Raw genomic sequence first — 27,207 nt, 5'->3', positions numbered from 1 at the left:
CGAGATTGGCAGCATTTCTATTGCCTCCGCACGGCTCTCAACATGGTTACGGTTGAGCCGGCGGCTCGTAACTAACGGTGCTATCAGCGCTAAATGTGAAAACAGTGTTAACACTGCTGACAGAGCTAACAGTGTTAACCTGAGGGGGAACTGGAGGGTGGGTGCTACGCTACGGTTATAGAGCGCTCCAGGATGACGTATTTTTGTAGGTCAACCAGGAAGTTAGAATCGCCCTGGGTTCCTTCGACAAAAACCCAATGTGATTTTTCCATTGGGTTTTGGATTATCGCAGAAAATAAGCTCTGTAGAGAACAAACATTTATGATACTCACACGTTTTATTCATCAAGATAATCTTCACAAATGAACACAACTTTTATGATTTTTGAAGCGTAAATGCAATCACCAGAAGTAAAAAGCTAATGTTAGGCTATAAACCAACTACGCCACGGTCGCATGAACGCGAGCACACACTACGAGGCTGTAACGGCGGACGAGTTGGCGTGATGACGTTTCGTAGTCCCATTTAGCCACTTGTTAGCAACCGCCTTTTTTTAAGACACATAAAGGCTTCAAGATTCACCGGTGGGATATTTATTGATGTAAATTATGTAATTGAACAAAATGTGAAAATCTCTTCAGCTTGTGTTAACCACAGACCTTATTTCAGACATCTAAATAAAAACCCATTGACTTCGAGACGAGGGAACCGGAAGTGCTAAAATGCTAATTAATTTCCCTGTAGCACTCTATTAACTAACCGCCGTATGAGAGCAGTGCAGAGCGGCGGCCGTGAGTTAGCCAGTGGGGAACGCTCACATGCACGAACATTCACTAAAAGCATGGACAGCACGGCCAGCCCGGCGATGTCAACAAGGTGCGAAGATTACAACACACTCAGTGGGAGAGCGACTTCAGTCTCTGCTCAGGTAGACATTGCTCCACTATATCTTTACATAGCAAATAGTTATACAGATACAGATACAGATACAGAGAGCTTTATTTATCCTTATTTGATGCTACTGTATATTAATGCTCTGGATATCGTATAGAGCCCCTTTAAAAAGCCCCAGCGTTTTTCTTTCCATTAGGCTGGCTGCTTTTTGCTGCCTTTGAAGCCCACACACCTTGTCCACAGCGCTGCTCCCTGCAGCTCCTGTGGGATAACAGCAATGTTACAGTCCCTCCCGTAGGGCGAGACTCGCCACAGGTCTATTGGGCATATGGGCACCTTGTCAGCCTCTGCAGCATCAGGGGGACGGATCGGTGTTTGATTAACAAAAAAAATCCACAGCGGGGTCCGACTTCTACCTGGGGAAACTTGGGGGAAGTGCCGGCTAATGATGTCTCCTGCCAGGATCACAGGCCTCTGAGATAGACGCGTGTGTTTCTTTTCAGCTTGTTAAAGAACAGGAACTGAAAATCTTCAGGGCTTATAAACTAATAGCAGTGTAGGTGAGGGCCATCTGTCTGTTTTGCATTTAGAACCTCTCTTGTGGTTTGCTTTGCTTGAGTGATAATGTTATCTCACCTGCGGTTACGGCACATAAAGGCCTCTTGTGTTAGAGTGTGACACAGGTGTTTTTTGCAGGGTTTTCTGCTTCCTCACTGTCATTTGGTTTATTGCCCACCATCACACCATTAGACCACATGTGGTTGAAAAGTGAAGCACAAAGGAGTGCTGAACTGTTGCTGACAATGTAGCCTTAAAGCCAATTGAGGTCGTTCATGCGACCTGGCATCCTCCAGCGATCCAGACCGGTTTGTGTAAAGATTGCAGTGATGGCTCTTAGACAACTTCCCTGTCTGCTTCTTACGGTGATGAATTCACTTGTCTTAACAGCTTCTGCATGTCTGACTGAATAATAGCCTTTCCCTTTTAACAGCAGATCAGATGTACACGCTGTAGACAGTTATTTTTACTCCTCAAAGGGGAAAACAATTAGACAGCAAAGACCGAGCGCCTTGCTGCCTCATGATTATTTGATGGCGCTTTATGAAATTTTTAGCCCACCACCACTTTAAGAGTGCGCTTCTCGAGACGCCATTCACGGGTCGCTGCACTAAAACACGGCCTCTTGTCCTCTGGGCAAACAGTCGGTCAATGCCAGCCGACGTGTTACGGCCACAAGCAAACCACTGATGCCATTACTGATGTGCAGCATGTGCTGCATTTTATAAGCTCAGTGGCTCAACTTCAACAAGGAATTCTTAAGAATGCTTTTCTAAGAAGAGAAGAGAAAATAGATATATGAGGTGGTATTTTCTTCGCTGTAAAATTTCCCTGCTAATAGTTATTAGGGTAAACACATGCACACCGTGAAGCCTAATTCCTTTTTTCCCTAATCCTCACTTCGCTGCATCTTCTTTTCTTTGAAGCTTAGGGAAAAAGGAGAATCCACTGCATAGAAAAGCTAGCCACTGTTTAACCATTTGAAGTATATTAAAGGAGTTTGATATTTTCTTGAAAATGTATTTCAGTCTGTATGTTTCTGAGAGTAGAATCGAGGGATCACCTTCACATGTGTTTGTCAGAGATAGTGCAGGCACGGCAGGTGTCTCTGGTACGTGAAATTAAATTGGCTGCAGTGTTCATTGATTTAAGTGTTTAAAAAAAAAGAGTGCCGACGCTCTCAGGGATTTTATATTCAGTGGAACATCAGGTGATCTTGGATGGCTTCCCACTGATTTGTCACCTGTCCCGCGACAGGACGACAGGCCAGAACAGCAAAGTCGGCCAACCACATCTTGACCACCTGGGTGTGACGCTCTGAACTGTGAAGTGTTTGAGGAAAAAACAGACCGCTCAGGCATTTCTCCAAGAGCCTGCGCCCGGGAGAGACGGGCCCAGATCATCTTTCCCGATAACACTTGGCAGGAGTCAGATCCCATGTGAAATGCCTCAGCACCAATGTTGAAGCCAAAGAGATTTTGTGGGTGTCTCGGAAAAACCCCGGGATGTGTAAAGGTTCCTTTTGGCTTTATCTGTCAAGCCATACAGTAACTGGTGGCTCCAAACTGGCGCTTTAATTGGACAGATGACAAAACAGAATTTAAAACAGCCTTTGGACTATTTTATTTAAATAAAATTTAGTCTCAATAACCAGACATGATCTCATGATCTCCCCCACATTAAAATGATGCACAAAAGAAACAATGAAGGAGGGGAAAGCCAATGTTGAGAGCAATTACCTAAACCACTTTCGCTTATCTCTGCAGGCAGTTTGGAATTGGACAAGCTGCTTTTTTTAATGTAATAAGGAACAGATGTCCAACCTTTTTCTTACTCAAAACATCTCTGAGTGAGCTTTCCATACATTTGCCACATCTAGAGCAACCCCCTCCTCGCACAGCCACCCACCCTTGATAATCCAGTCTATTCTGCGAGCTTTCAAAACACCCCCTTCAAATATTTGGCTGGCTCTTCGTGTGTGTATATATTTATTCTGTTGCTTTTGGCCCGAACCAAAGGTCTGTTGTGTTTCCAAGAAGCTTGAGACTTTGCAGACAGTTAGAGATATTGCTAAACTTTAAAAAACAAAACCATTTAATATCTCCTACTTTAACTCCACAGCTCATTATACTGGATATCTTCTGTGATCTCCTCCTGCTTTGTTCATATCGTCACCATTTGGTGGCTGGTATCAAAGTCTCATGTGGTGAAAATTAATGAGTTGCGTTTTTTGGTCTTTGTTGCGTAGGCTCATACGTTGTTTATCTGGACTATCTGACAGAAACCCCCGCATAGATGTCTTTTTGCAAAGACTTCTTTTAACAATCTGCAACATTCATCTGTGGCAATTTGATGAACGCTGCTTAATGGTGACTTTAAATGAAACTGGTGAGCTCGTGTTTACAACATGGGAAGTCGTGTACACGATATGCTTGCCGTTCAAGTAGTTAAGTCGGGAGAACACCGCTGCTGAGCAACGGCAATATTAACGTTACTATCGGTGTCTAGAAGCCACAGAGGCTAACAATTTTTTTCATTCATATTGACTCTTCTCGTGAACATGGTAAACACGACCCCATTTGAAGGCACCATATATGACAGAAATCCTACATAGATGTCTTTTTGCATAGACTTCTTTTAACAATCAGCAACATTCATCTGTAGCAATTTGATGAACGCTGCTTTAGTCACGACTACAAGGTGATTAGCACCTCAGTCACACAGTGGTTTCAGCTCACAGGACGTGCATCTCCTAGACAAGTGGAAGGAAGATAGCATTTTTTTGCATTTTAAACTCAAGTCACGTGCAAATGTTTAAATAAGCAGAAGAGCAGTAATGCGTTTCACCAGCTGTGTCACTCCTGTGGTCCTGTTACAGTAGTGGAGAGCACTAAATGGACTGTTTATTTATAACTGTTAGGCAGCGGTGGGCTGATGGAGATATGCTACCCCGCTAACGCTGGAGTACACGCTTGGGCGCATTACTCCCAATTTCATCACTAACACCCAATTAATACTCCAGACAGCGTCAGCAGCATCTGCTCGAGCAAGACAGTTATCATCAGCTCCCCAGAGTTGAGAGAATTGAAAGTATGGATCAGCGGTGGCGTGTGTTTTGCTATTCTGAACTTGTCATTTACAACCATGAGCAGGTTCATCGAGAAGCTTCGGTATTATAATTATGGCGGTTTTCATAGTTTTGTGTGTTTTCAGTCGTAAATCAAAACCGTCATTATAGATAGGTTTGACCTCACCATGTTGCCAGTGTTCCTCTGACCACATTCATCCCCACACTATCGTCTCAGATCCATCATGTTTTGTGGTGTAAACCTATTGACTTGTGTTCCTTCAGGGACCAAATCTTGGACCGCCTCCAAGCAGCTCAGTTTCCATCCTCTCCCCATCTTTCCTCTGTCTCCCATAAATCAATGTGATGTAATTGCATAAACTCCCTTTCCCACAGCTTGGGCCTGGAGGGAGAGTATTCGCAGAGAGAGAAAGTGTTTCAGTGTGGCCAGTTAACCTTAACCCACTGACTCCCACAACGGCGACATCCCCTGCTTGTGAAAGTTTTATTTTGGCCCTTAAATATCTGTTTGCAGAGTTTCTGTCATTGGTAGTGTTTGATGTTTTGTGTATTGTTTTTCTAAGCAGCAGGGCTGTGGAAGTTAACTTTCTCACAGCTGGTACTGCCTGTTTACATCTGGCTAATACACTCTAAAGCTCAGCAGATTAAATCTCATTTCTCTGAGTGCTTTTTGTGTTGAGCCAAGCATGATTTCTCCTGACATCTCCCCGCTTGTGGCTCCCTCAGCCTCTCGAAGGAATGTTTCTTAAAGCACTCCTGCATTTTCACGAGATTGTACCATGGAAAGTGTCCAACCCTCTTTTTCCACATTTCAGTCCCTCTTGGCTTCCTCATGGGACTCACTCACAGGCAGGATATCTCCTCAAAGGATATCTTTCAACTCCTCGTCCCAGGATCATCGAGCTCAGAGTGAACCCATGTGGAAATGAGTGTACCTTAAGTTTTTTTTGGAGTGGGCAGAAGTCTTAATCACACAGTTCAGAGTTCTTCTTCATCCTGGTTTCATCAGTAATCCTCCTGCCATCAGTCTCGCTCTGCTCCGCTGAAGAACATGAGTGATAAAACCATTTTTTTGCTCGTCGTGCAGAAACACATTTTCAGGGTATTTGGCCATTAGTGAGAGCGTATTTGACAGTGCGAGAGACAAAAAGCATGAGTCATTTTCACTGCTGCCTCCCTCTGTGATGTTGTGAGTTTGTCACAGCTTGTTACCTGCCATCACCGCAGCCGCCACATACAGGCTGACACAGATGAAGGATTCGGAGGGATTTGGGGTGCTTTGGCACATGTGCAGCTTTATGAGGAGGTCCCAGTGTGGAGCCCCTCTGGGCTGAGGAAATGATCCAGATGCAAAGCTTCTGGGTCTCGTAACCCAGTGGGACACCTGCCCTGCTGCTCCTGTACAGCCCCCCTGCAAAATCCACAAAGACTCAGGCTGGTAGTCTCTCTGTGTGCAGCTACTTTGTTATAAAATGCTGTTTCACACTGATTTTCTATGCAGCTTCTATAATAGCAGCTTGTGTGTTGGCTTTCAGTCTTATAATGGAGAGCGTGCTTTGTGTATTTCAATGGAGCATAATCATTGCAAAGCTCAAGTCAAACAATGTTTCCACTCAGACAGTCTGTTGCTTCAGTTACTCCAAAATACACCTGAATGTAAACTCTTTACATATACAATGTTAGGCATTGCTACAGCTTGAATTGCTTCACAAAAGTGAATAGTTTTTTTAAGCATTAGCATCAGTAAGTACTACTGTTGTTTATATTACTTACACACGTACATTAAGTCATGCTTGTGTTTATAGGTGGTATGGAAACTATGAGTAAATGCATGTGTTTTATTTGTGTTGGATAACTTGTGCATTTGTTTTCATTGGGGGATTATACATTAGATTTGCCTTCTTTATTACTCAATAAATTGGCGCACAAGAAATAGATTTTAGTTTGCATCTAATTGCCTGTATAAGATCAAAACTTAATTGATTTATACTGTCAACTATATAGATTCGAGATAGTCAGCAGGGACCTCCTGATATGATCAATTATTGATTCATAAGGTGTTGATGCCATATCTGCTGCACGTCTTTAAGGCTACGTTCACACTGCAGGCTAAATGGCCCAAATCTGATTTTTTTTTTTGCACATATGTGACTCATCTGTTTTTTCATAACAATGTGAAAAGCACAAATCACATGAAATCGAATCTTTTCAATTCTGATTAGGGCCACATTCATGTTTGATCCCAAATCAGATACAGGTCTGATTTTTTGCAATGCAACCTCAGTCTGAACAGCCATATCAGAATTCATGCAACTTTTACGTCACTCTGGATCGACATTCGTCACAATTCTGCGCTGCGAAGCCATTCACATCACGATCCCACCAATCCTGCGTACAGAAGGAGCAGCCACATTTAAAAAATAATGTGAACAGCCAAAAAAAATCTGATCTGAGCAATAAATCAGAATTGAGCACTGGGGCTTGCAGTGTGAATGTAGTCTAAGTGTTACAGATCTGTAATATTGCCTTTCAATATTTACATTCTTTAATAATTACCGCTTACTTTTTAAACACTGGACAATGACAGTTGATTGATACTTTCAGGCATACTACTCTATAAGTAGGATTTCCTGCAGTAAATGGTTTAGCAGAGATGGTTAGCCACCCAGATCTCAACGCATTTCATCTTATATTCAATTTTGTTAATTGAATTTAATATAATTTAATATATAGCGCTACTGCCCTTTTCCCCCTGATGAGTAATGTTTTATTTCTTAAGAATGTATTGATTTTTAGGATGTTAGCGACGGTGGTTCGCTATGAAACACTGCAGGGAACTCCAAGGTACAGTAGTGTCTCTTTAATGTGTTTCTGGAGTCTTTTGTCCAGATTGAGCAACAAGTTGCTTCCCGTCGCTTCCTTCTGCACTTACCTCAACATGGTTTTCGAGAATGATTTTGGCTGAGTTACTGCAACAATTAACATTGCCATGACAAAGTTGTGAAATCCAAAATACCACCAGATCTTGGATAAACTACGCCGCAATCTTGCCATCTTCCTCCGTGTTTGTTTATGCTTTTGTATGTGTGATGGGATGCACATGTTTGTATTCGTAAACAAAGGAGGTCAGTGCGTTGTGTCAGACCAGACTTCACAGTGTTGTTTGAGCTTGTTTGAAAATGGTTGAAAACAACAATTCTATGCCTCAAATGTGCCAAATAGAAAAATTTGTTTTGGAATTAATCACGGTTAGTCACCACTATTATCTGAATTTCAGATGGTGTGCATAAAGCAGTTGCTCAGTAAGGTATGCTGTAGAAGCCATCAGCAATGGGAACCAGACACACTGGGCCTCCGATTTTGGGCACGTTGTTACGACCAGGCAGCGAACCCAGTGTCCCTCGGCCCAAGTGTCCCTTTTTATTGGGATTTACTGTGTTTTTCATACTAATCCTTGTTGTGTCAACGTTTTTATTTTCCATTTGCATTGCCATGTGATGTACAGGCAATTGCCAAGTGGTCATGGAGCAAAATTCAGATTAACAAAAGCAAAACATCACTGCTTTGGCTTAGCTTTTACTGCATTTGAGCAAAATAGCTATCTCAGAGAGGGAGATTGGCTTGTGGAGGAGTCCAAACTCAAATGCCCTCCACTGGTTTTAATTATGAAAATCAGCTGCATCTGGTCACACTGAGCAAAGAATCTGTTTCCACTTGTTGTGTATCTTCTGCATTGGGATGTTTACCGCATTGTTTGTCAGCATACCAAACAGCTTCAAGAGTCTTAAGCAGGCAGAAGGATGAAGGTGAGGGCATGTTAAGGACAGATATTCATAATTACAGGTAACTTGATAAGGACCTTATCATGGCTAAAGTGCACTTTGCTACAGAATCTGATTTCAACAAATATACAGAACCTACTGCTCTATGGTATTTTAGCTAAATTTAAATGAGGCCTAGAAATTGTTACCAGATGTGTTCCTAACACATGCTGAAGTGGCTGGTTTGACTTATGGGACAACAGTGGCCACATATTTCTACATTCAATGTCTTGGGGAAAATACAACCATATGTTTTAATACAAAATACCATGGATTCCCACTGGACTTCAGTCCATCAGGTGTAATAACATACAAAAACATGAACAATATACTCATCAGTTATTGAGGTACAGGTGTTATAACTAACATACTTTGGTAAACATGAAAACTGGAACTCAATGGTGGGGCACGGGCCAAAAGAAAACACCTGTATTGTTAAGATTGAAAAATGGTACTAGGATCCCAAGTTCCTCTAATTGAATATTATTTTAGCTTTTACATAGTTAACCCCTTAAACCCCACCTGCTGAATAAAATTGGGCTAATTTCCAGTCATACACAATTTATGCATTTCCAAGACTGTTTAGGGACCCCAGCATGCAGAAATATTCAAACAGCCTACACCATTTTTAGAATAGGCGAAAATAACACATTTATACTGCATAAAAACAACGGAATGTTTTTGCCCAAAACTGCATGTGATTATCATAAAGTGGGCATGTCTGTAAAGGGGAGACTTTTCGGTACCCATAGAACCCATTTTCATTCAGATATCTTGAGGTCAGAGGTCAAGGAAACCCTGTGAAAATGGCCATGCCAGTTTTTCCTCGCCAAAATTTAGCGTAAATTTGGGGCGTTATTTAGCTTCCTTCCCAACAAGATAACATGGTATGGTATTTACAAAAAATATTCACTAACATCTGAACCTGATAGTGGGCCAACTTTGGCCTGCAGGCCCCAATTTGGGCAGCCTGGTTTAGAGTAGGGTAGGTTTGTTGTTACTAAAGCTGAAATGATTAGTAATTTTTAGACATTTTATAGACCAAATGTTGATGATAAAATAATCTGCACATTATTGAAGCTCTATTCTAGTCCTAACTTTTTTTCATAAAAACACATCATTGCCCTGTCTTTCTTCAAATCTGACTTGACTACAAATCTGTTGTGTTGTCTTTTGTGCGCTCATAATGTTTTAGCTGAGGTAAACATCCCAAGGGAAGACTGTGCAAACTTCCTCTTTGTGCTGGCAGCTTGGATCTTCATCTCAATTCCTTTCTAAATTTGAGGCCCTGTAAGCTGCGTGATTCTCAAGCTTTACTGGGCTTTAGGATTTAACTGGGATGGAAATGGTTATCGTGCGGCTGTTCGTCAGCTCGTAGGGCCCGTGGGTGGGGGAGTCGGCGAACAAACTGGCGAGAGTTTAACAGCCCCAGCCCCCTCTGTGTGTAGTAGTAATGAACTCTTACCTTCGCTTGGAAGGCTGCGCTGCTGCTGGTATCCTTGCTGTGTTTTTGTAACCCTCACTAAAAAAGCCTTGCTCTTAATTGTATCCCACGGGGCCCTGAGCTCTCAGTATTCACAGCCTTTCCTGTCCCTCGTACTGATCCTCCCCCTCTTCCAACCTTAGCCCCATCATCCCAATTCGACAGGTCTCTCCTCTTTAATCGCTCGACTTCAAAGCGCCGCGGTGCTGCCCCTGCAGGCCCCCGGTTCCTCAGAGACAGGGGGGCTAGCCTTTGGGGCCTGGGAAGTAGGGTGAAAGTATGGTAGTGTACAAGGCGGCTTGTTAAGTTAGACAGGCCCGGGTGGAAGAAAATAACAACAAGTAGTTCCGTTGCTGTTCTTCATCACGGTGTCACTAGAGAGAAGTTGTGTAATTATAAAAGCAGGTTGCAGATGTTTTGAAAGGATCGGTGTAAGACACTTCTCGCCGTTCTTTGATGAGGGCATCTTTGTAGAGGCGAACGATACGGGGCCGGGAGAACCTGCTACAAAGAGAAGAGGCATGGCTAATGTTGGCCATTTACTAAGAGGTGGACACAGTGTCAGCTTTCATCAGCTTCAAAATAGCACCCTGCAAACATGTTTCCAGGGCTGCATTCTTATCAGGTTTCCATTTACCACAAAACAATTAACGCAGAGAAAACAGATGACTGCGTAATGAGTTCAATCTGCATCTTGTATTATGTACCGCAAATGAGTGAATGCGTTGTTGCCCAGCGTGTAACCCCGAGAGCACCTACTGTAGTGTGGAGAACAAAGACAACAGTGGCCAGAGAGGAGACGGTGAGTGATTAATTGAGCGATGCCCTCTGATCAGAGTGGGGATTGTTTCTCCATCGTGGTGGTTTATCTTTATCTCTGGTGGTTAACTCGCACCGTTAGATCAATAAATCCAGATGGGGTGAGGCGATAATTCTGCCTCAGTATTGCCCTCATTAAAGTGGCCGTTCAGGAGATATATGGCTGCTGGCAATTACCCTCTTTCTCATTTCTATAATATTATCCCATGATGTATATGGACTTGGACTTGGAGATCACCGGGGAGAGCTGACATCCAGAGCCGTTCCTTTTATTGAGTGTGTTTATAAAGGTTGGATTAAAGGCGTAAAAGGCCCCATAGGTCATTATCTCTAAATTTGCAGTTGCTCTTCTACAGCTCAGAGGTTTGCTTTTATCAACACTGGTGAGATATTGAGGTCAAACGCAGCTGCGAGGTGTAGATGGAAGAATTATCACTTCCTCCCTCGTTTTCCTGCCCACTTCCTGTCCTCAGAGGAAGTGTCGCCGGTCAAATTCCCTGCTGTTCTCTGACCTCTGACCTTTCATTCAAGGTTGCCCAGCTGATAGACAGGATGAGGAGACTTGGAGGCAAAGACAAAAATATGAAATATGAGTCCCTGGCCAATAGTGCCTATATAGTAAAGGACGGGGTTTACTCGAAACAAACAAGTTTGAGCAACGTGTTGTCAGATCATGTTTGAAGGCAAAAGTGTTTATGGCTGTGCTGTTATGGCCGCACTTGAAGACATGGTGAAAAGCGTGTGCTCAGAGAGGCAAGACACAAAGAATTGTACAAATGGAGATAACATTACACACTTTCGGACAGTCTCTCCTCGTGGTTTTGCACTTGGATGTACACACAAAAAGTGTAACAGAAGTAGATGTGTGAAGAGTGAAAAATGAGAGCCTGAGAGAGAAGTTGAAATCCTTCCAACACTGCGTACAGTCAGACCCAACCTGAGAAGTCCTGAAGATAATTAAATCAAAAATTTAAAATGCGGTCAACTGGAACAGAGCCTAATATAGAGAGAGCACCAAAACCAAAACATTTTGCAGCCAACTGGTTGAGAGTATCATTTTAGAAACTAATTTAATGTCTGTGAATCTAATTCCAAATAGTAATTTATCATTTAATAGCATAAATCATTTTCATAGGCTACTGATTTCCTAAAATCATGCTTGATTATGATTAACCATTTGATCAGAGCTAATACTGACATATTCACGCATTGACTCGAGACCTGTGGCAGTAAAATGAGACTCAACCTGAACTGATTAGACTGAGGATGCTTTCACAAGCCAACGTTTAGTCAGTTTTAATCAAACTCGGGTGCGGTTCAACCCCTGGTGCGGTTGGTTTGGGCAGTTGTGAATGCAGAAATCGTACACTGGTGTGGACCAAAACAACCGGTCCGAGACCAATTGAGAGAGGTGGTCTTGGACCGTTTCCAAGTAGAGTTGTTTCGATACCAGTATCGGAAATGCGCCCGATACTGCCCAGAATTTGGGGTCGGGTATCTGTGAGTACGCCATTCTATGCACCGATTCGATACCATAAGTTATTAACTCAGAAAAAAATCGACTTGTTTAACCGGAAATCAGTTCTTCTTCGCCGCTCCAAAACAGTAGCCTTCACTGTGCTGTCGATCTGGATGTATCATGGATGACACTGACAACTACTGTTTTAGAGCAGCGAAGAAGAACTCAGTGCAAGTAGTTTGTCACGTGACAATAGCAAACAACAGCAGTGCGGTGATAGTGGAGAGTAGAACGGTAACGGTTGAGGAAAATGTAGGAGTGTAGTAAACAGCTGTTAAATAATAATCATAATAATAACTATATATTTTTTTATCGCGCTGGTATCGGATCGGTACTCTGTATAAGTTCAGGTATCGGAATCGGTAACAGGAAGGAAAAAATGGTATGAGCGAACCAAAACTCAGGCTGCCTGTGCGGGCATTTGAGATGGACACAAGTAAACAACAGGATAACATGAGCGGGAGAGGACTGACCTGGACTTTAGCAGAAGTCCGATGTTTGCTTGACATCTGGGCCGAAGAGAACATACAGAATATGCTAAATAAACTCCGCAAAAATAGTAGCGTTTATAAAGCCATTGGAGATAAACTGGAGGAGAAGGGATTTGTGCACACAATAGATCAGTGCAGAGTGAAAGTGAAAACATTTCGACATCAATATATCAAAGTCCGCGATTACCTGCATAGAAGTGGTAGCTCTTTAGACAAAAAAGATCAATTTGCTCGTTTGCACACGCCCCTCAGCCAATTATTTTTAAAAATTTGGTCAGCTTTAATTTGTGCACTGTGAAACCAAACCAGACTAAATAGGAAACAAACCAAAAGTATCACTGTGTGACGATTAGAGGAATAGTTTATTTGAAGCATACTGACTCCTTCATTCCTCTCATTTATGGCCATTACAGTTTCCTCCGCTATCTCTATTGTGAATTGCTCTCTGGTGGGATAACTACAGTACATACTGTATGTTTAAGCGCATAATTTATAATGTTCTACTGTTTTACATACTGGATAGATGCTGGTGATGCAACTATATTGTCAGAGCCTGAAATATCAGCAGAGGCTAATCAATTAGCGGCTCCCTTGATGTTTAAATTGCCCACAGTTGCTCGTGAGCTTAAATGTCAACGACTAGTTGCCGAGAGGGATATCTTTGAAAAGGAAAGCCATTGAGCGGATGCAGATGAAACCTTTCCTCTAGCGTCGAGTCGTTCCCGGCTTTGTTGGACCCTCAGCGGTCTGGCCTTTCTGGTCTCCCTCGAGGGTTCGTCCTATTGTTGTGCTTTCTCAGCCGTCTGCGCTGATCTCTCTCTTCTCACCCCCATAACCGATTCAATGAGACTCTGCGATCCTATTGGTGCTCCACTTTCCAGTGAAAGGGTTTCCATGGAAACCAAAAAATAATGCAGACCCTCACCGCTGTTGCTCTCCAACAGCTAATAGCTCTCTAAACAGGCGCGCGGGAGAGAGACACCTCTGCAACAGGCTTCAGGGTAAAATCTGACCACTCTGCTGCTTGGTACCAGATTACACACATACTGTACCTATCTGCTGTGATAGACTGAAACAAAATGGAAAGGGATTACAGTGTTGTATGGCCTGGGGGATATGTTTGCTAAGCCATATTGTGAATATTTTGTAAATGACTCTTTCAAACAGGCTCCATCCTTTTGGCTCCACCGTGCATGTGAAGCCACTGTGGAGATGTTATTGATTCCCTGAGCTGCTTTGTAGTGTCTGAATTCAAGGCTGTGATAAGGGAGTGTATCATTCCAGTGCATCTCACCTCTTCTCGGATGCGTCCGTTTCCTCACTCGGGCTTTGATTGCCTTTTCTAGATGCAATCACAGCCCTTGTGTTGTGTATGGGGGAGGGTGCGCTGCTGCCACTGTCAGTTGGTTTCTGCGTCCCGGTGAATCTGATGTCTGCCGGCAATATGGTGTGTCGGCGGGATGATGCGGCTGGCTCTATCAGCCAGAACACTCCTGGGATATTCTCCATCCCCAGCCCCTGTCAGACTGAGAATACCCTGCCTGTATTTCACCATCTAACGTGGCAAGAAGAGCTGCATGCTGTTCATGCCTCCGTAGGCAGCTCTCGCCATATTTGATGCTGTAGTTGTCTGTGCCAGCGCTTTGAAACCAGCTCCAAAGTATTGTCAGTCAAAAACCGTGCTGCTGACTATTTTTGCACATCGATGCTGGAATACCAGCAGTTTAATTGGCTCTCATTGCTCTATCGTTATTTTCAGCTGGGAGACACTTGTGGCAAAGCAGTTTAGAAACGGGAAAAAGTTTAAAGCGTTTATGCTCATTAGACACAGTTGGTAGGAGACGTATTGTACATTGACAGTTTAAGCCAGCTAGTAAGAAAGTAAGGTATTCCTCTTCCAGTGAATAATTCATGAGCTCAGATGCTCATCAAGGTCCCGTCAGAAGCAGGTTGAGGAAACTGTGGTGAGTTGGGTCTTCTAATAAAAGATAATTAACTAAGTAAGAAGATATACGAACACCTCAAGGCAGATATTAAAATTTTACCTGCCCAGAACAAAGGCCTGGACTGCTACTATTAAAGGCAGTACCTTTTTTTTTCTTCTTTCCTTGTTAATTTTGCCTTCCAGCTGAGTGAAACATTCACACATAAAACACTGATGCAGTCTTAAATTAGCTCGCTGCTGGGAGCGAGAGCTTCATACATAATAAATGCAAACTCTGTCATTTTAAGTGTCCTAGAATTTTATTTTCTGTGGAGTGGGGGGGGTTTCCAAGCTCACAGTCTTATTCTGCTTAAATGGATTACGCACACAAAGACAAATGTGCCACTTTTCTGTCTCCTGGCCTCACTGTTTATTCATCTCGTTAGATCAGTGCTGACCTCTGCTTCCTCCATTGTGCTTCTGTCCAACAGCCCATGAAAAGAGGAGAGGAGAGGGAACCGAGAGGAGTCATCAGCTTCACCTGAACAAAGAAGAGGCACAAGATACACATGGTATGGTAGTATTTTATCTATAAATGAAGCGCACGGTTTTGAAGAAAACCCACAACTTTTATCTTCAGTGTGAAAACATTTCTGCATCTGTAATGTGGGGGTGTTGTCATGAATGATTTCTACCAAACCCAGCAGTGATTCCACTCCAGCAGACACACGTTAAATCAGAGAGAGAAACAGCAGAAAGAGCTTGTTGACAGACTCTTTTCAGTAAGATGCTGACAGCACAGGCGCAAAAAGCCATTGTTGCCATCAACAGGAGGTGCGGCGCTGGCGAGAGCCGGTGCGTGAAGCCGGCCCTGCGAAGAGGCAGACAAGTGCTTTTGTCCTTTACCCACCACAGCAGGCCAGCGCTGGTCTTTGTTAGCCTCTGATTTGCATTGGCATTTGTTATATTAGTATTCCAGGCACGGCTGAGCAGCAGACATGTATAGATTGAGAGGTTAAAGGGGAGTTTAGACCCAGACACATCAGCTGTAATCAGTCATAGCACATAACCATAAAAGCAGCCAAGCAGACAATACATGTGTGTTACATGTGCAAGTGACATGTAAAATTATAACCAGATTCTTTTTTTGATTTTTACAAGAACTGACTTAAAGGATAGGTCTCGTTTATTACAATTTGGGTCTTGTTTTCTGAATTTTGGACATTATTTGTGTTGCTAAAAATGAAATTGTACTCACCCAGTGAGTTGCTGAGACATGGGAACGCAGCAACATTGCTGAAAAAAAAGACATGGAAAGAAAAGCTGTCAGATGACTATATCTGTTTGAAACAAAGGTTAACAAACTTGATTGGAGGAGAAAAGAGAGGCAACATTTCAAAATTACCCAAATTGTCAGGTATAAACCAGACCGACTTCCAGGTACAAGTACTTAATAAGTACAGTTTTCTAGAGCTGTAATGATTAATCGATTAGTTGACAACTATTAAATTAATCGCCAACTATTTTGATAATCAAATAATTGATTTAAAAAGTAAAAATTCTCTGATTTCAGCTTCTTAAATGTGAATATTATCTGGTTTCTTTACTCCTCTATGACAGTAAACTAAATATCTTTGAGTTGTGGACAAAACAAGACATTTGAGGGCGTCATCTTGGGCTTTGGGAAACAGTGATCGACATTTTTCACCATTTTCTGACATTTTATAAACCAAACAACTAATCGATTAATCAAGAAAAGAATCAACAGATTGATTGACGATGAAAATAATCGGTAGCTGCAGCCCTACAATGTACCTCAGGCAATGAGGGATTTTACCAACCACACTTTTCAATTTTACCTCCAAATAAATTTAGTTCATCTGGCTAAACTGTTGGCTTATTGGAAACTAGTTGAGAAAACAATCTCACCACATGGTCCGTCATGGCTTTTGGTCAAACAATCTTCCTCATCAGCTGGACTTTGCCCAGTTCTTGCTCCAGGTTGGTTTAAACATTGAGGTTAAAGTTCATTCTTTACCTAAGAAACAGCAGTTGGAAAAAACAATCCCATCACAAAGAAATGGAAATTTTAACATCCACAATTACAATGGGACAAACTCCAAATTACTGCTTTTGTGAATGTAGTCTGGTGGCATTGAATAGAGCGATATAACGGCTTCAGTTCCCCTTTGAAAGGGTTGTCTAGCGGCGAGGTAAAGCGGGTGCGGACAGAGCAGCAGAAAAACGTACTTTGGCCACCCAAAAAAAATGTGAATGTTCGGATGTGAATACATAAGGATAAGGAACACCACTGGAAAGCTACAGAATGATATAAAAACCCCAAAAATAATGGACCTCTAAGCCAGCATGATCTCAACCAATTGCTCCATAATCACACAGTCTCCCAGTCACAGAGTAACATTAATAACCACATACAGTTCAAGGTGCCTCTGTTGCAGCAAATTACAAGGCAAGATCAAAGAATCATGAATTTTCTGCTACTCTGTTCATGCACAGGCATTAACACCCTTTTGGTTTATTTCTATGAAGTTGTTATTTGCAATGGGGCCTTCAATATATGTGGATATCTCTTTCATCTGAGGCACAAACATTCACATGCTTTATCCTCGAGGCTCTTGTTTTAATCTTTGCATTGCGCTTGAAATTCCAGCCTGTAACACAAATTAGGTTACACTGTTCCTTTTGCTGTTTTTCTTCTTCTTTCCTTGAACTTTAGCTGAGTGTGTGAAGGTTCAGATGTGTGTGTGTGTGTGTGTGTGTGTGTGTGTGTGCAGCAAAGAGGGGAACTAGCTGTATTCAAACTAACATATGGCCTTGCAACAGGGTGTGAGTGATCGCTCATTAGACAAATGGCTGGCCAAGCTGTCCCCCCCCTCGTAAAGTGCCCGGCTCTGCTCCCCTTTGTTTTCTAACAGGAACTAGTGCTAAGTGGAGATGCCAAACACCGTTCAGCAGACAAAGGCCACTCTCACCACATATCCGGGTTGCCGTGGAGACCAGCGCCCTTATTGGAGGGCTGGAGATATTCCAACATGTGCTAAAAACAACCCCAGCGGATTTCACAAAACTGTGTATTTGAGCCATAAGAAAGTCACAGCTCTGATTACTATTATCATCATAGTGCGCACATGTCTGTTCATCATCAGGATTTGGTGGTGTACGAGCACTTGTGTGTGTGTGTATTTTTGCTTCTGTGCATATTTACCCTCCTAAGTTTCCTTTTGTGTTTAGTCCCCTGAGGCTGAAAGCGTTGTCTTTCCTTAAATCTCCCATTGTTTACTTCTGCCGAGGCCATCTGTGATGTAAACTCTCTTTATATGGAGATTTGGCGAAGACAACACCCTCGACTTCAACGGTATAAAACAAGGACCAGAGAGAACATCCAGTGTTGTAGTCAAGACCAGCTAAACAGAGACCAAGTCATGACCAAGACCAGAGTTTATCAAGTAGGAATGCACCGATACTTGATGCAACTTTTTCCGTCGCAATACCGTTACCGATACCTGGGCTTTGGATATCGGCTGATACCGAGAACCGATCTGATACCAGTGTTTAATTAATAAGCTCAATGCCTCACGGTGGGACTGGGATCATTCTTTTATGTGTAGGGCAACATCAGGCTTGACTTAAACATTGCTTTCCTAACATTGTAAAACAAAATGTAACAAATAAATACCTAGATATAAATGTACTGAATTGAGATTTATCATTAAAATAATAAATCGTACACCAGCAACTTGACAAAAAATCTTCAAAATTACCAGGAATTACAATTCAAGTGTAAACCTTTTTAATGTTGAAACAAATTGGTCAAAACTTCAACAGGAATTAAAATTCCAATATATAACGTATTTAGTAGATAAACATAAAATTGAATTGAAAAGATCGGCCCCATTGTCACCGATACCCGATCCAGCTATTTTGACTCAGTATTTTCCCGATATCCGATCCGGTATCAGTGCATCCCTAGTATTGAGTAAAAATGATTCCGATACGAGACAGAGACCTTCAAAAAGTGGTCTTGAGACTGCTGGAGTACTACAACACTGAGAACATCTCAAACATTTTAATTGTCTCTTGCCTGAGGGTGAAACACTGTAGAGTTGCTGAGATTATTGATTGGAATTTTAAAACTTTTTGTCAAACTGAAATTGATTCCTCTCCTCATGACCCTAACATAATAATAAGAGGATTCTGGCTATGATTGTGGGAACTTGCAGAAAAGAAGAAGTAGGACTGCAGGAAAATAATTCCTCCCGTTGTCGTCATAGTAATTATTGAGCATTTAGTTTTGAATTGAGTTATAACTCATTTCTGTGGAAAGCCCCTATGGCAATGTGTCATCCTCCAGAGCACCCCGTGGGAAAAGCCCGAGCTGAGTCCTACCAGCCGGTTAGGTGTTTATGTGTTCATTGTGTTGCTGCTGCCACATGCCCTCACTGCCAGACAACCAGGGGACTAAGAGCTGCAACTCCGGGGGATCAATGCATCATTGAGCATGTGCCTGGGCCTCGTATTGATCCAGCCAGTTTGTATCTTCACTCAGCCAGATAGAGGTGCCGACACAATTAAGTGAGAATCTCTTCTTTGAGAGAGCGAGGATCACACACACACTAGTGCTCAATAGAAGCCAAAAATCTGCTCATCTCAATCACATGTCCTCTGCTCCAGTTAACCAAGAAGCTATCAATGCCCTTCCCCCCCCCTTCCAATCCTTCTTATCTAAGGAGCCAGGAGAATCGATTTCTCTGTATGAGTATGAGCAACTGTTAGTGCTGAACTAACAGCTGGATGTGTGCCCACCCGGTTGGGATTTCAAGAATGTGGCCCGCAGTGCTGTTGACAACACATGGTCAGTGAGTTTCTGGAGCCTGCTCTAGTTAATCGGCCTTTTGTTCAGGAGTGTGTCAGCTGCCTGGTCAGAGGACTTCTGCCCTGGGGGGTTCACACAATCTCCAAACTGAGTGGGTCAGGAGAGCGCCACTCACAGGCTCAGATTGGAACTGCTTTAGATTCACTGCACGTAGCGCAACAATGGACTGAAATGATAAATGGCTTTGCAAGGCAGAGCAAATTCATCAGAGAATTTTTTGTGTGGAGAAGTAGCAATGCCCGTAATGTGCAGAAGCTGATAATGTTCACAATCCTATATATGTGCTGTGAGAACTCATTAGGCTAAGCTTGCCTGAGGGTAGAGCATTTGTATGTCTCCACCTAAACATCCAACCAACATGGACCTTTGCTACAAGCCTAGCAGTTTCTCCAACTTCCCAACCCGGCTGAGTTTCTACACGCCGTGCTGTCTCTGTGTGAGCTACACCCATACAAACACACTGTGTGCCGCGTTGCCTTTGAGCTACTTTCGTACACTTTCTCTCTGTGCTTGTTCGCTGTTGTGTGCAAGCTGCATGCCCTCTAAAGCAGCATACAGTGCAATAGCTGCTTAGCATTCAGTGCACTTCAAAGCTCCTCAGTGTGACAGCACAGCCCAGGGCTCATTCTCTCCTAATTGGAGGTTCATTAAGGGACATAGTGCGCCTCAGGGGAGCCCTGCTCACTGCCAGAGGAGCCTGTCTTTATTCGGATTTTGGGGTGTTTACTTGCTCTGGCTGATTTAGGAAGTTGTGGAGAAATATGAAAATGGGTTTTTAATTGAGATAAAGGCTGATGTGGCATGTGTGTGGTCCTGTAGTGTCATTGTTAGAGGGTATTAGCGCAGTCCGCAGAGAGCTTTACAGTAGATGGAAGAAACACACCTGCTCCAGCTGCATCAGAGGAGCCAGAGGACGAAATGTGTCGTCCCCAGGGTTCAACTACAGGTGATCATTTAGAGGGGTCAATGACATTTAGAGGGGTCAAGCTCCAGCCCTCATAGTCTCAGCAGTATTAATGATTATTTGTTATGCAGGCTCACGCTCAAGATGAAGTGAACGGGCTGGTTATCGAAGGAGGGGGTGGAGGGTGGCGACAGTTTGGCGAGGAGCAGACACAGTGTCCTTGTCGCGCTGATCCATTTGTCCGGGGCGGTGGCCAGTGAAGCAGGGGAATATGGACTCACTTCATTAATCGTGCCCAAAGTGTCAACTTCAAGGAGAACCACCCAAGGGTATACTATTTATATATGGAGCGCTCTAAATGCAAGCTCTCTATGTCTTCCTTATCTTTCAACCACAGTGAGTTGATATGAGCATAATGGTTGATAGTGTAGACGCCGGCCGGCCAAATATACCTCTGGCTTTCCGAGTTAAAGCATGAAAACAGGCCTGTAGAAATGTGTCAGAATTCCTCATCTTCATACTGAGAAGAATGTAGGTCAGATGGGTTTGCCCTCATTACAGAGCTCTGGCTTCTGTCGGTGCTGTGGAGTTGATTTAGGATCACTTCTCATTAATCCACTATCAAACTCAACCATGTAGGGCTCCACACAGCCCAAGCTGGCTATGGATCGGTCTTTGCCAAGAGTGAACAATGGGATCTTGGTGATGTCAGTAACGGGACACGCTGCAGACGTAGACGGAGTTGGCATTTACTGGATACCTCAGGGCAAAGACTGCCACTTAGATTGTCAGATTGAGGACAGTATTTCCAGCTAATAAACACATTGTCTGCAAATATAGCAGTGCAGCATTCCTCGCTGCTGTGTGTGTCATGTTTGTTTATAATGGGAAGTTTTTTTTTTGCTAGTCTATACAAACACAATGCCACACAACTCATTGTGCTGTGACACATTGCTGGCGTAGCAGAGCAGCACACCTGAGGAAGATCTGCCTTTAATCTAGTAGTAATTTGTCGATGTTGTTGTTGTAAGGCTGCAGCTCTTGGGGTGTGAACCACGTTTCCCCTGTGTACATAATGTACTCTGCAGAATATTCAAAGAGACTTAGTGGTCTGATCACCACGGCTGGGTTGTGATCGATGAGGACCAGCGATCCCAGGGGAGTCATGGGAAAGACCAGTTTGTTTACTCTGCACTTTCTCCAGGGTCGCTGTGGCAGTTTGATTTATACTGCGCTGGTTTGCACCATAGGCTTGTTATTTGGAGCCTGGCTGGGTCCATATAGTCCACTTCATTCTTAAGCAGCATCCAATGCATTTTAAATGCAGAAAAGAAAATTGGCTCCAGATCTGACAGTGGGTTTGACCCTGAGATGGGAGCGAAGAGCCAACGGGTGAAGCTGGAAGAGAAATCAGACATTTTGTTTGGAGAATGAGATGTGAGCTGAGCCCTGAGAGTTTTTCCATCCGACCCCGTCCTCCCCCCTCCTCGTTCCGCCTCTTCATCCCCTGCTCCAATAAATACAGTTTGCACTCTTCATAGGGGCCCGGGACTCACAGTGGAGAGCAGGAGGGATGAGAAAAGGCCTTTTCTGATGCTTCTTTTCTGAGACTGTAATGTATGCAAATCTCAATTAAGACCTCCTGTGCCCTCATTAGGCCTTTCAGTGGGGCTTAGGAAAGTGTGTGTGTGTGTGTGTGTGTGTGTGTGTGCGTGTGTGTGTGTGTGTGAGAGGAGGGTGGGGGGGATAATTAAAACCCATCTCGGGCAATGAGGCTGTTGGTCGCTCTCAGAGTACCACTAGGATGGTGATCAATACCTAAGCATATCATTATGATTTAGAGGAGGTGTTAAACCAGAGCTCTAAATCAATTTCCCCGGGTCTGGGGAGGAAAGGAGGAGAAGAAAAAATAATAAGCCCTCAGGCTGGTGAGGGGAGGAATGTGCTCTTTTCTATGTTAGCTCGCTCCCACAGCAGACAAAGACCGCCTGCACATCTTCAGTATTGTTCAATTTTATTGTCAACTTACACAAGCCTACAGTGAGACAAAAAAAACGTTCTCTGGAGCTCATAGCACATTGAAATTAGAAGCAGGAGGAAAAATAAACCAGTGCAAGCACGCCATAATAAAAGAAAAACAGACTAGAAAAAGATATGGGTCATGACTTTCTTATGCACACAGTTGCCAACTTCTGTGTGGAATAATAATTTGCAGCAAGCAATTAAAGGTACAGTGTGAAACATCTGGCGGCATCTAGCGGTGAGGTTGCAGATTGCAACCTCTCCCGTGTGCCAAGCGTGTAGAAGAACTACGGTGGCTGTCATGAAAACATGACTGGCCCTATCTTGAGCTGATGTAAGAGTAGCTAAGGGTCATTTGGATAATAGCAGAGCCAGTGGTAGAATGTGTGTCTACGTGGGAAGTGAGAGAGAGAGAGCGGCGGTGACGAATGTGTGTGAGCGAACAAGTGAAAGTTAGTTTAGCTTTCAGAATATCAAGTGAATGTACACTGGAAGTTGCAGTTTGTGCAGAAATAAATGCTGCAGCTCCTCAAGACCAACAGAGGTTTCTCGTGTCTGGTTTCCTGGCGACTGAGTGGAGTGACGGCGTGGGCGAGTAATGTTATCGACTCCGGGCCAAGCAGGAAAAGTTAACACGGTGGTTTGTCCGCTCTGGGCTACTGTAGAAACATGGCAACTGGCTCCGTGAAGAGGACCCACTCCATATATAAACATAAAGGGCTCATTCTAAAGAGATATTCCATTTAATGTTACACACTGGTCCTTTAAGCAGCTCTTGTTTAAGACAGCGGTTTGGGGAGATTATGGTTTATTTCACCTGAAATTGTGAACTTCCAAGTCGAAGAGGTGAAAAGGTCAAGGCTGAGTTACATTTGAGCGACAGCAGAGCCCCTTCAAGGACGCACAGGAATCAAAACTGGCGTCGATCATAACTTGAGCTTCGCCGCCGCCTCAGAGAAGCAGAAAGATGACCCAGAGGAGTCATCTGACAGCACATAAAGCATCGGAAAGACTGCCTGAAGACTATGAGATTACATCTGCCGGATCACAAAAGAACTGAAAAGAAGTTTTTGTTTTCAATTAGAGGTGACAGTGTCTGGCTGCCTGTTTCTGTAAACCTATTTACAATTCCTCAGAGAAGTTGCTTTTTAATCCGCTTGTTTCTCAGCCTCAAAACTGGCTATCGCTATGGGAGAGCAAATTAATAATCACAACTACAAAGCAAAGAGTGCCGGTTCGTTTCTGCCAAATAATTAATTTTCTTCTTTCACTGAGACTGCAATTATAACTGCCCCACAGATTTTTTCAGTTTTTGCAGAATATGTAGAATTGATTCCTCAGACAATTCCTCTCCTCCCTGAGGGGAAGACTGTGTTCATTTCTAGCTTGGTAGGTTAAACGAATGCTTCAGTGAAGGCTTTGTGGTGCATCAGATATACAGTATATAGATATACAGGGGTCATGGATACTGGGGCACCCATGTTGTCTCCTAATGCAGGAGAGGCGTTGTTCATCAACCCGGAGTGCCTCCCCTCATCAGGGAAAGTGTGTTTATGTCAGATAGAGGGTTGGCAGATGGGAGCACAGGGCTCCTGCCTCTCATTACATTAAGTAGAAGAAGCTTCATGGTAAAGGCCATACGTTGTTGGTTAATGCGCATAGAGGCCCAGTCATGACTCATATCCTTAAAATGCTCTGAGATAGACAGCCCCTCAAGTCACACTGTACCCAAGGGACCCCATCTGTCCAGAAACAGGAAGTGCTGATAGGGAATCAGGCCACCTGACTTTGAAAGCGTGTTTTAAAATTACATAAGTTGTCGCGGTGTGTGGCGAGATGAGTCGTGTCAGGTTGGGTTGACATTGTGTGGCCTAAACTCGTAGTTACTTAGGGATTGCTAGCTGGTACCGTGCGCCTGAGGGGATAAGACAAGGATTTTCAGCTGAAATTGGACCAAATGAACTGACAGGCCTGTGTGTGTTGTATGTTTGAGTGGCAGAACTCATTAAAAATGTGAGCAGGTTTTTGCAGAGTATTATTTTCTTGGCAGTTTCATCCGGAGCGCAGGAGACCGGGAATACTGTGAGCATTTGGCAGGATTCATTAAGTGGCAGGTTTTAATGTTTACGTTGTTTTCTTTCAGGGGCAGGGAGAAGCTTCAGCGCGGGGGACGACCATGGAGGGGGATTGTCTCAGCTGCATCAAGTACCTCATGTTTGTCTTCAATTTCCTCATCTTTGTAAGTATTTCTCATCTCTTTCTCAAAGACACTTAATCTGCCTATCTCTGAAGTCGCCGTCAATCTAATGATTTGAGATGGGCTTCTGGCTGCCCCCTGCCCGACTCACTAATGGAGCCACATTTGCATTTCATTAGATGGAGGCAATCTTGATTCTATCAAATTCTCCTTTGATTAGATTTTAGTGTGCTGACACACATCTGAGGCACACGGTGCCATGAAGAGTTTGTGACTGGCACCTGAGTTTATCAGTCTTGATCAGACAATCAAGGGTAATCCTGTTAGTCTGAGCCTGTAGAATGGGGGGAGGGTCTCAGTAAGAAGGTTTGTCTCTTTTCCTGCTTTATTAAGCGCAACCAAACCGTTTAGAGACTTTACTCAGATGCGGTTGTTCAAGGCCGGGGTAATAATGCAACCAGCAGAGCAAAGAATGAACTTCACTGTTAGTATCACTCAATAACAACCACTGCTTTTCACCGACATCCCTTTGTTTCTCTCTATGGCCATTTCACACTCATGTAACACAACAGCATTTTTCAAGCCCAATGAGCCTTCAAAATGGCTACGTCCTCTCCTCATACATAACCTCTAGAGGTGGGAATCACCAGAGGCCCCACGATACGATATTATCACGATACTTAAAGCTACAGTGGGTAGAATTGGAGCAAATAGGATTAAAAAAAGTTATTTTTATTAAACAGTCACGATATCCTGACAGTAGAGTATGAGACAGGTAATCTGAAAAAACAACAACATGTGTCTCTGTGTCCTCCGGTGTCCTTCAGTGCTCCTAATGGCATCTGCAAGATTTCACAGACCTGAGGAAAACAACCAGTCAGAGCTTATCTAGAGCCTGCTCTCCAGCTGCCATCTATTAGCCGGCTGTCAACCACTCGCAAACTCCGATCGAACAGTCAAACTAGGCAGCGCTGATCAAATATGAATCAATCAAATGTTTTCAGAAACATCTTGTAGTGTACTGTTTAGCTGTAAAATGAGAAAGATTGCTCATCTGATCTCAACATGGCAACGGGTCACAAACTTTCTCATTTTACAGCTAAACAGTACACTACAAGATGTTTCTGAAAACATTTGAGGTGCTAAATAGACATTACAGTAACAGTAACCGTAATCAGCACTGCCTAGTTTGACCGTTTTGATCAGAGCAAGTGATTGACAGTTGCCTCCGTTGAATGAACAGCCAATAGGAGCGCTCTCTCTCTGAAATGACCTGTGATTGGCCAAAGTCTCCCGTCCCCTTTAAAGCCTGAAAACAGAGCCATGAGGAGGTGCAGAAGTCTAGTTTTCTCTCAGAACACTTGAATTACAATATGCTGAAAGGTTATTATGAAACTTTTGCCCAATGATGTCAAAAACATGCCTACTGCAGGTTTAAGTCATGATATGATCTTATTACGATTTTAAACATTTTGCGAAATGCTGAATATTGCCAAACGACGTATATTGCCAAGAAGTGAAAATCAATTGTTCGTTCAACATCAGCACCCAGCAGCAAAGCCACGCTTCTGCCATTTTGGACTGAAAGCGACTACCGGACGCCAGTAAAACATCCGTCTAAAAAGTGCCGTACAAAACTAAAACAAAATTATTTCTATTTTATTGTCATATTCTACCAAAATGGCTTGTGTTGAACAATAAAATATGATAGATATAATAAGCGTTTTCAGTCCAAAATAGCGAAATACACCAAACACCAAAAACACCAGAGTTTTGTCTCTTTGCTTCTATACTCTTTGGTATTGCGATAAGATATATTGCGATATATTACCTTTTTTCAACTGCCAATTATGCAGTTTGTCAACATGTGTTTTATCTAATAAGATACTCTTCATCTCAGAGTTTTCATTCACACATCTTGAGGTCAGGGGCCCCTTTGAAAATGGCCATGACAGTTTTTCCTCACCAAAATTTTGCGTGATTTTGGAGCGTTATTTAGCATTCCTCCCGACAAGCAAACGTGACATGGTTGAATTACCAACGGACCATGTACCAATGGATAACTTAGGTTTTTTAATTTCATATGATATCAGTATCTTCACTCTAGCTTTAAGATTGAGCCCGCTACAACCTCTGAAATTTAGAAAAGCATCCGTCAGACTGTAAAGCAGTTAATAGTTTATATAATAAAAGATTGATACTTGACGTCCGTGTAATGATACATTATTGCCCCGCAAAATATTGCGATACTATGCTGTATTGATTCTTTTCCCCTACACTTAATAGCCTCTGCCTCTGACATGAAGTGGTGTTCATTCAGACAACCAGGTGTCTCCCCGTGACAGGAAGAAGGGGATTGTGATAGAAGTGTGTGAGGCTCAGATCTCTTCCACCCCCCTACCTCAGTACATGCTTTTCTTAATCACATGAGTCAACCAAGATAGGGTTTTAGTGAAAGGGAGGATGGGAGAGGATGGAGGTTGCAGTGATGCGCATTTCTTTAGCAGGTTGGGGGGTTAGTTGAAGAAGGGAAGATATCTCCACCCACCCCCCACCAAGGCATTATGGCTCTGTAGATATCCAGCCTTTTATC

At 43.2% G+C, this 27,207-nt stretch overlaps 1 protein-coding gene across 1 annotated transcript in view; it reads left to right on the top strand.

Annotated features, from left to right (window-relative positions):
- tspan18b (tetraspanin 18b) overlaps nucleotides 1–27,207 on the top strand; it is a 40,888-nt gene that overhangs the window by 8,498 nt on the left and 5,183 nt on the right. Inside the window, exons 2-3 of the mRNA XM_074632511.1 lie at nucleotides 15,089–15,169; nucleotides 24,561–24,656. Of these exons, the coding sequence (XP_074488612.1) occupies nucleotides 15,167–15,169; nucleotides 24,561–24,656 (99 nt within the window). The 5' untranslated portion in view covers nucleotides 15,089–15,166. The remainder of the gene's footprint in view (nucleotides 1–15,088; nucleotides 15,170–24,560; nucleotides 24,657–27,207) is intronic.

This window comes from Sebastes fasciatus, chromosome 4, assembly GCF_043250625.1.
Source record: "Sebastes fasciatus isolate fSebFas1 chromosome 4, fSebFas1.pri, whole genome shotgun sequence".
Lineage (NCBI taxonomy): Eukaryota > Metazoa > Chordata > Actinopteri > Perciformes > Sebastidae > Sebastes > Sebastes fasciatus.
This window is presented reverse-complemented; position numbering and strand designations above follow the sequence as displayed.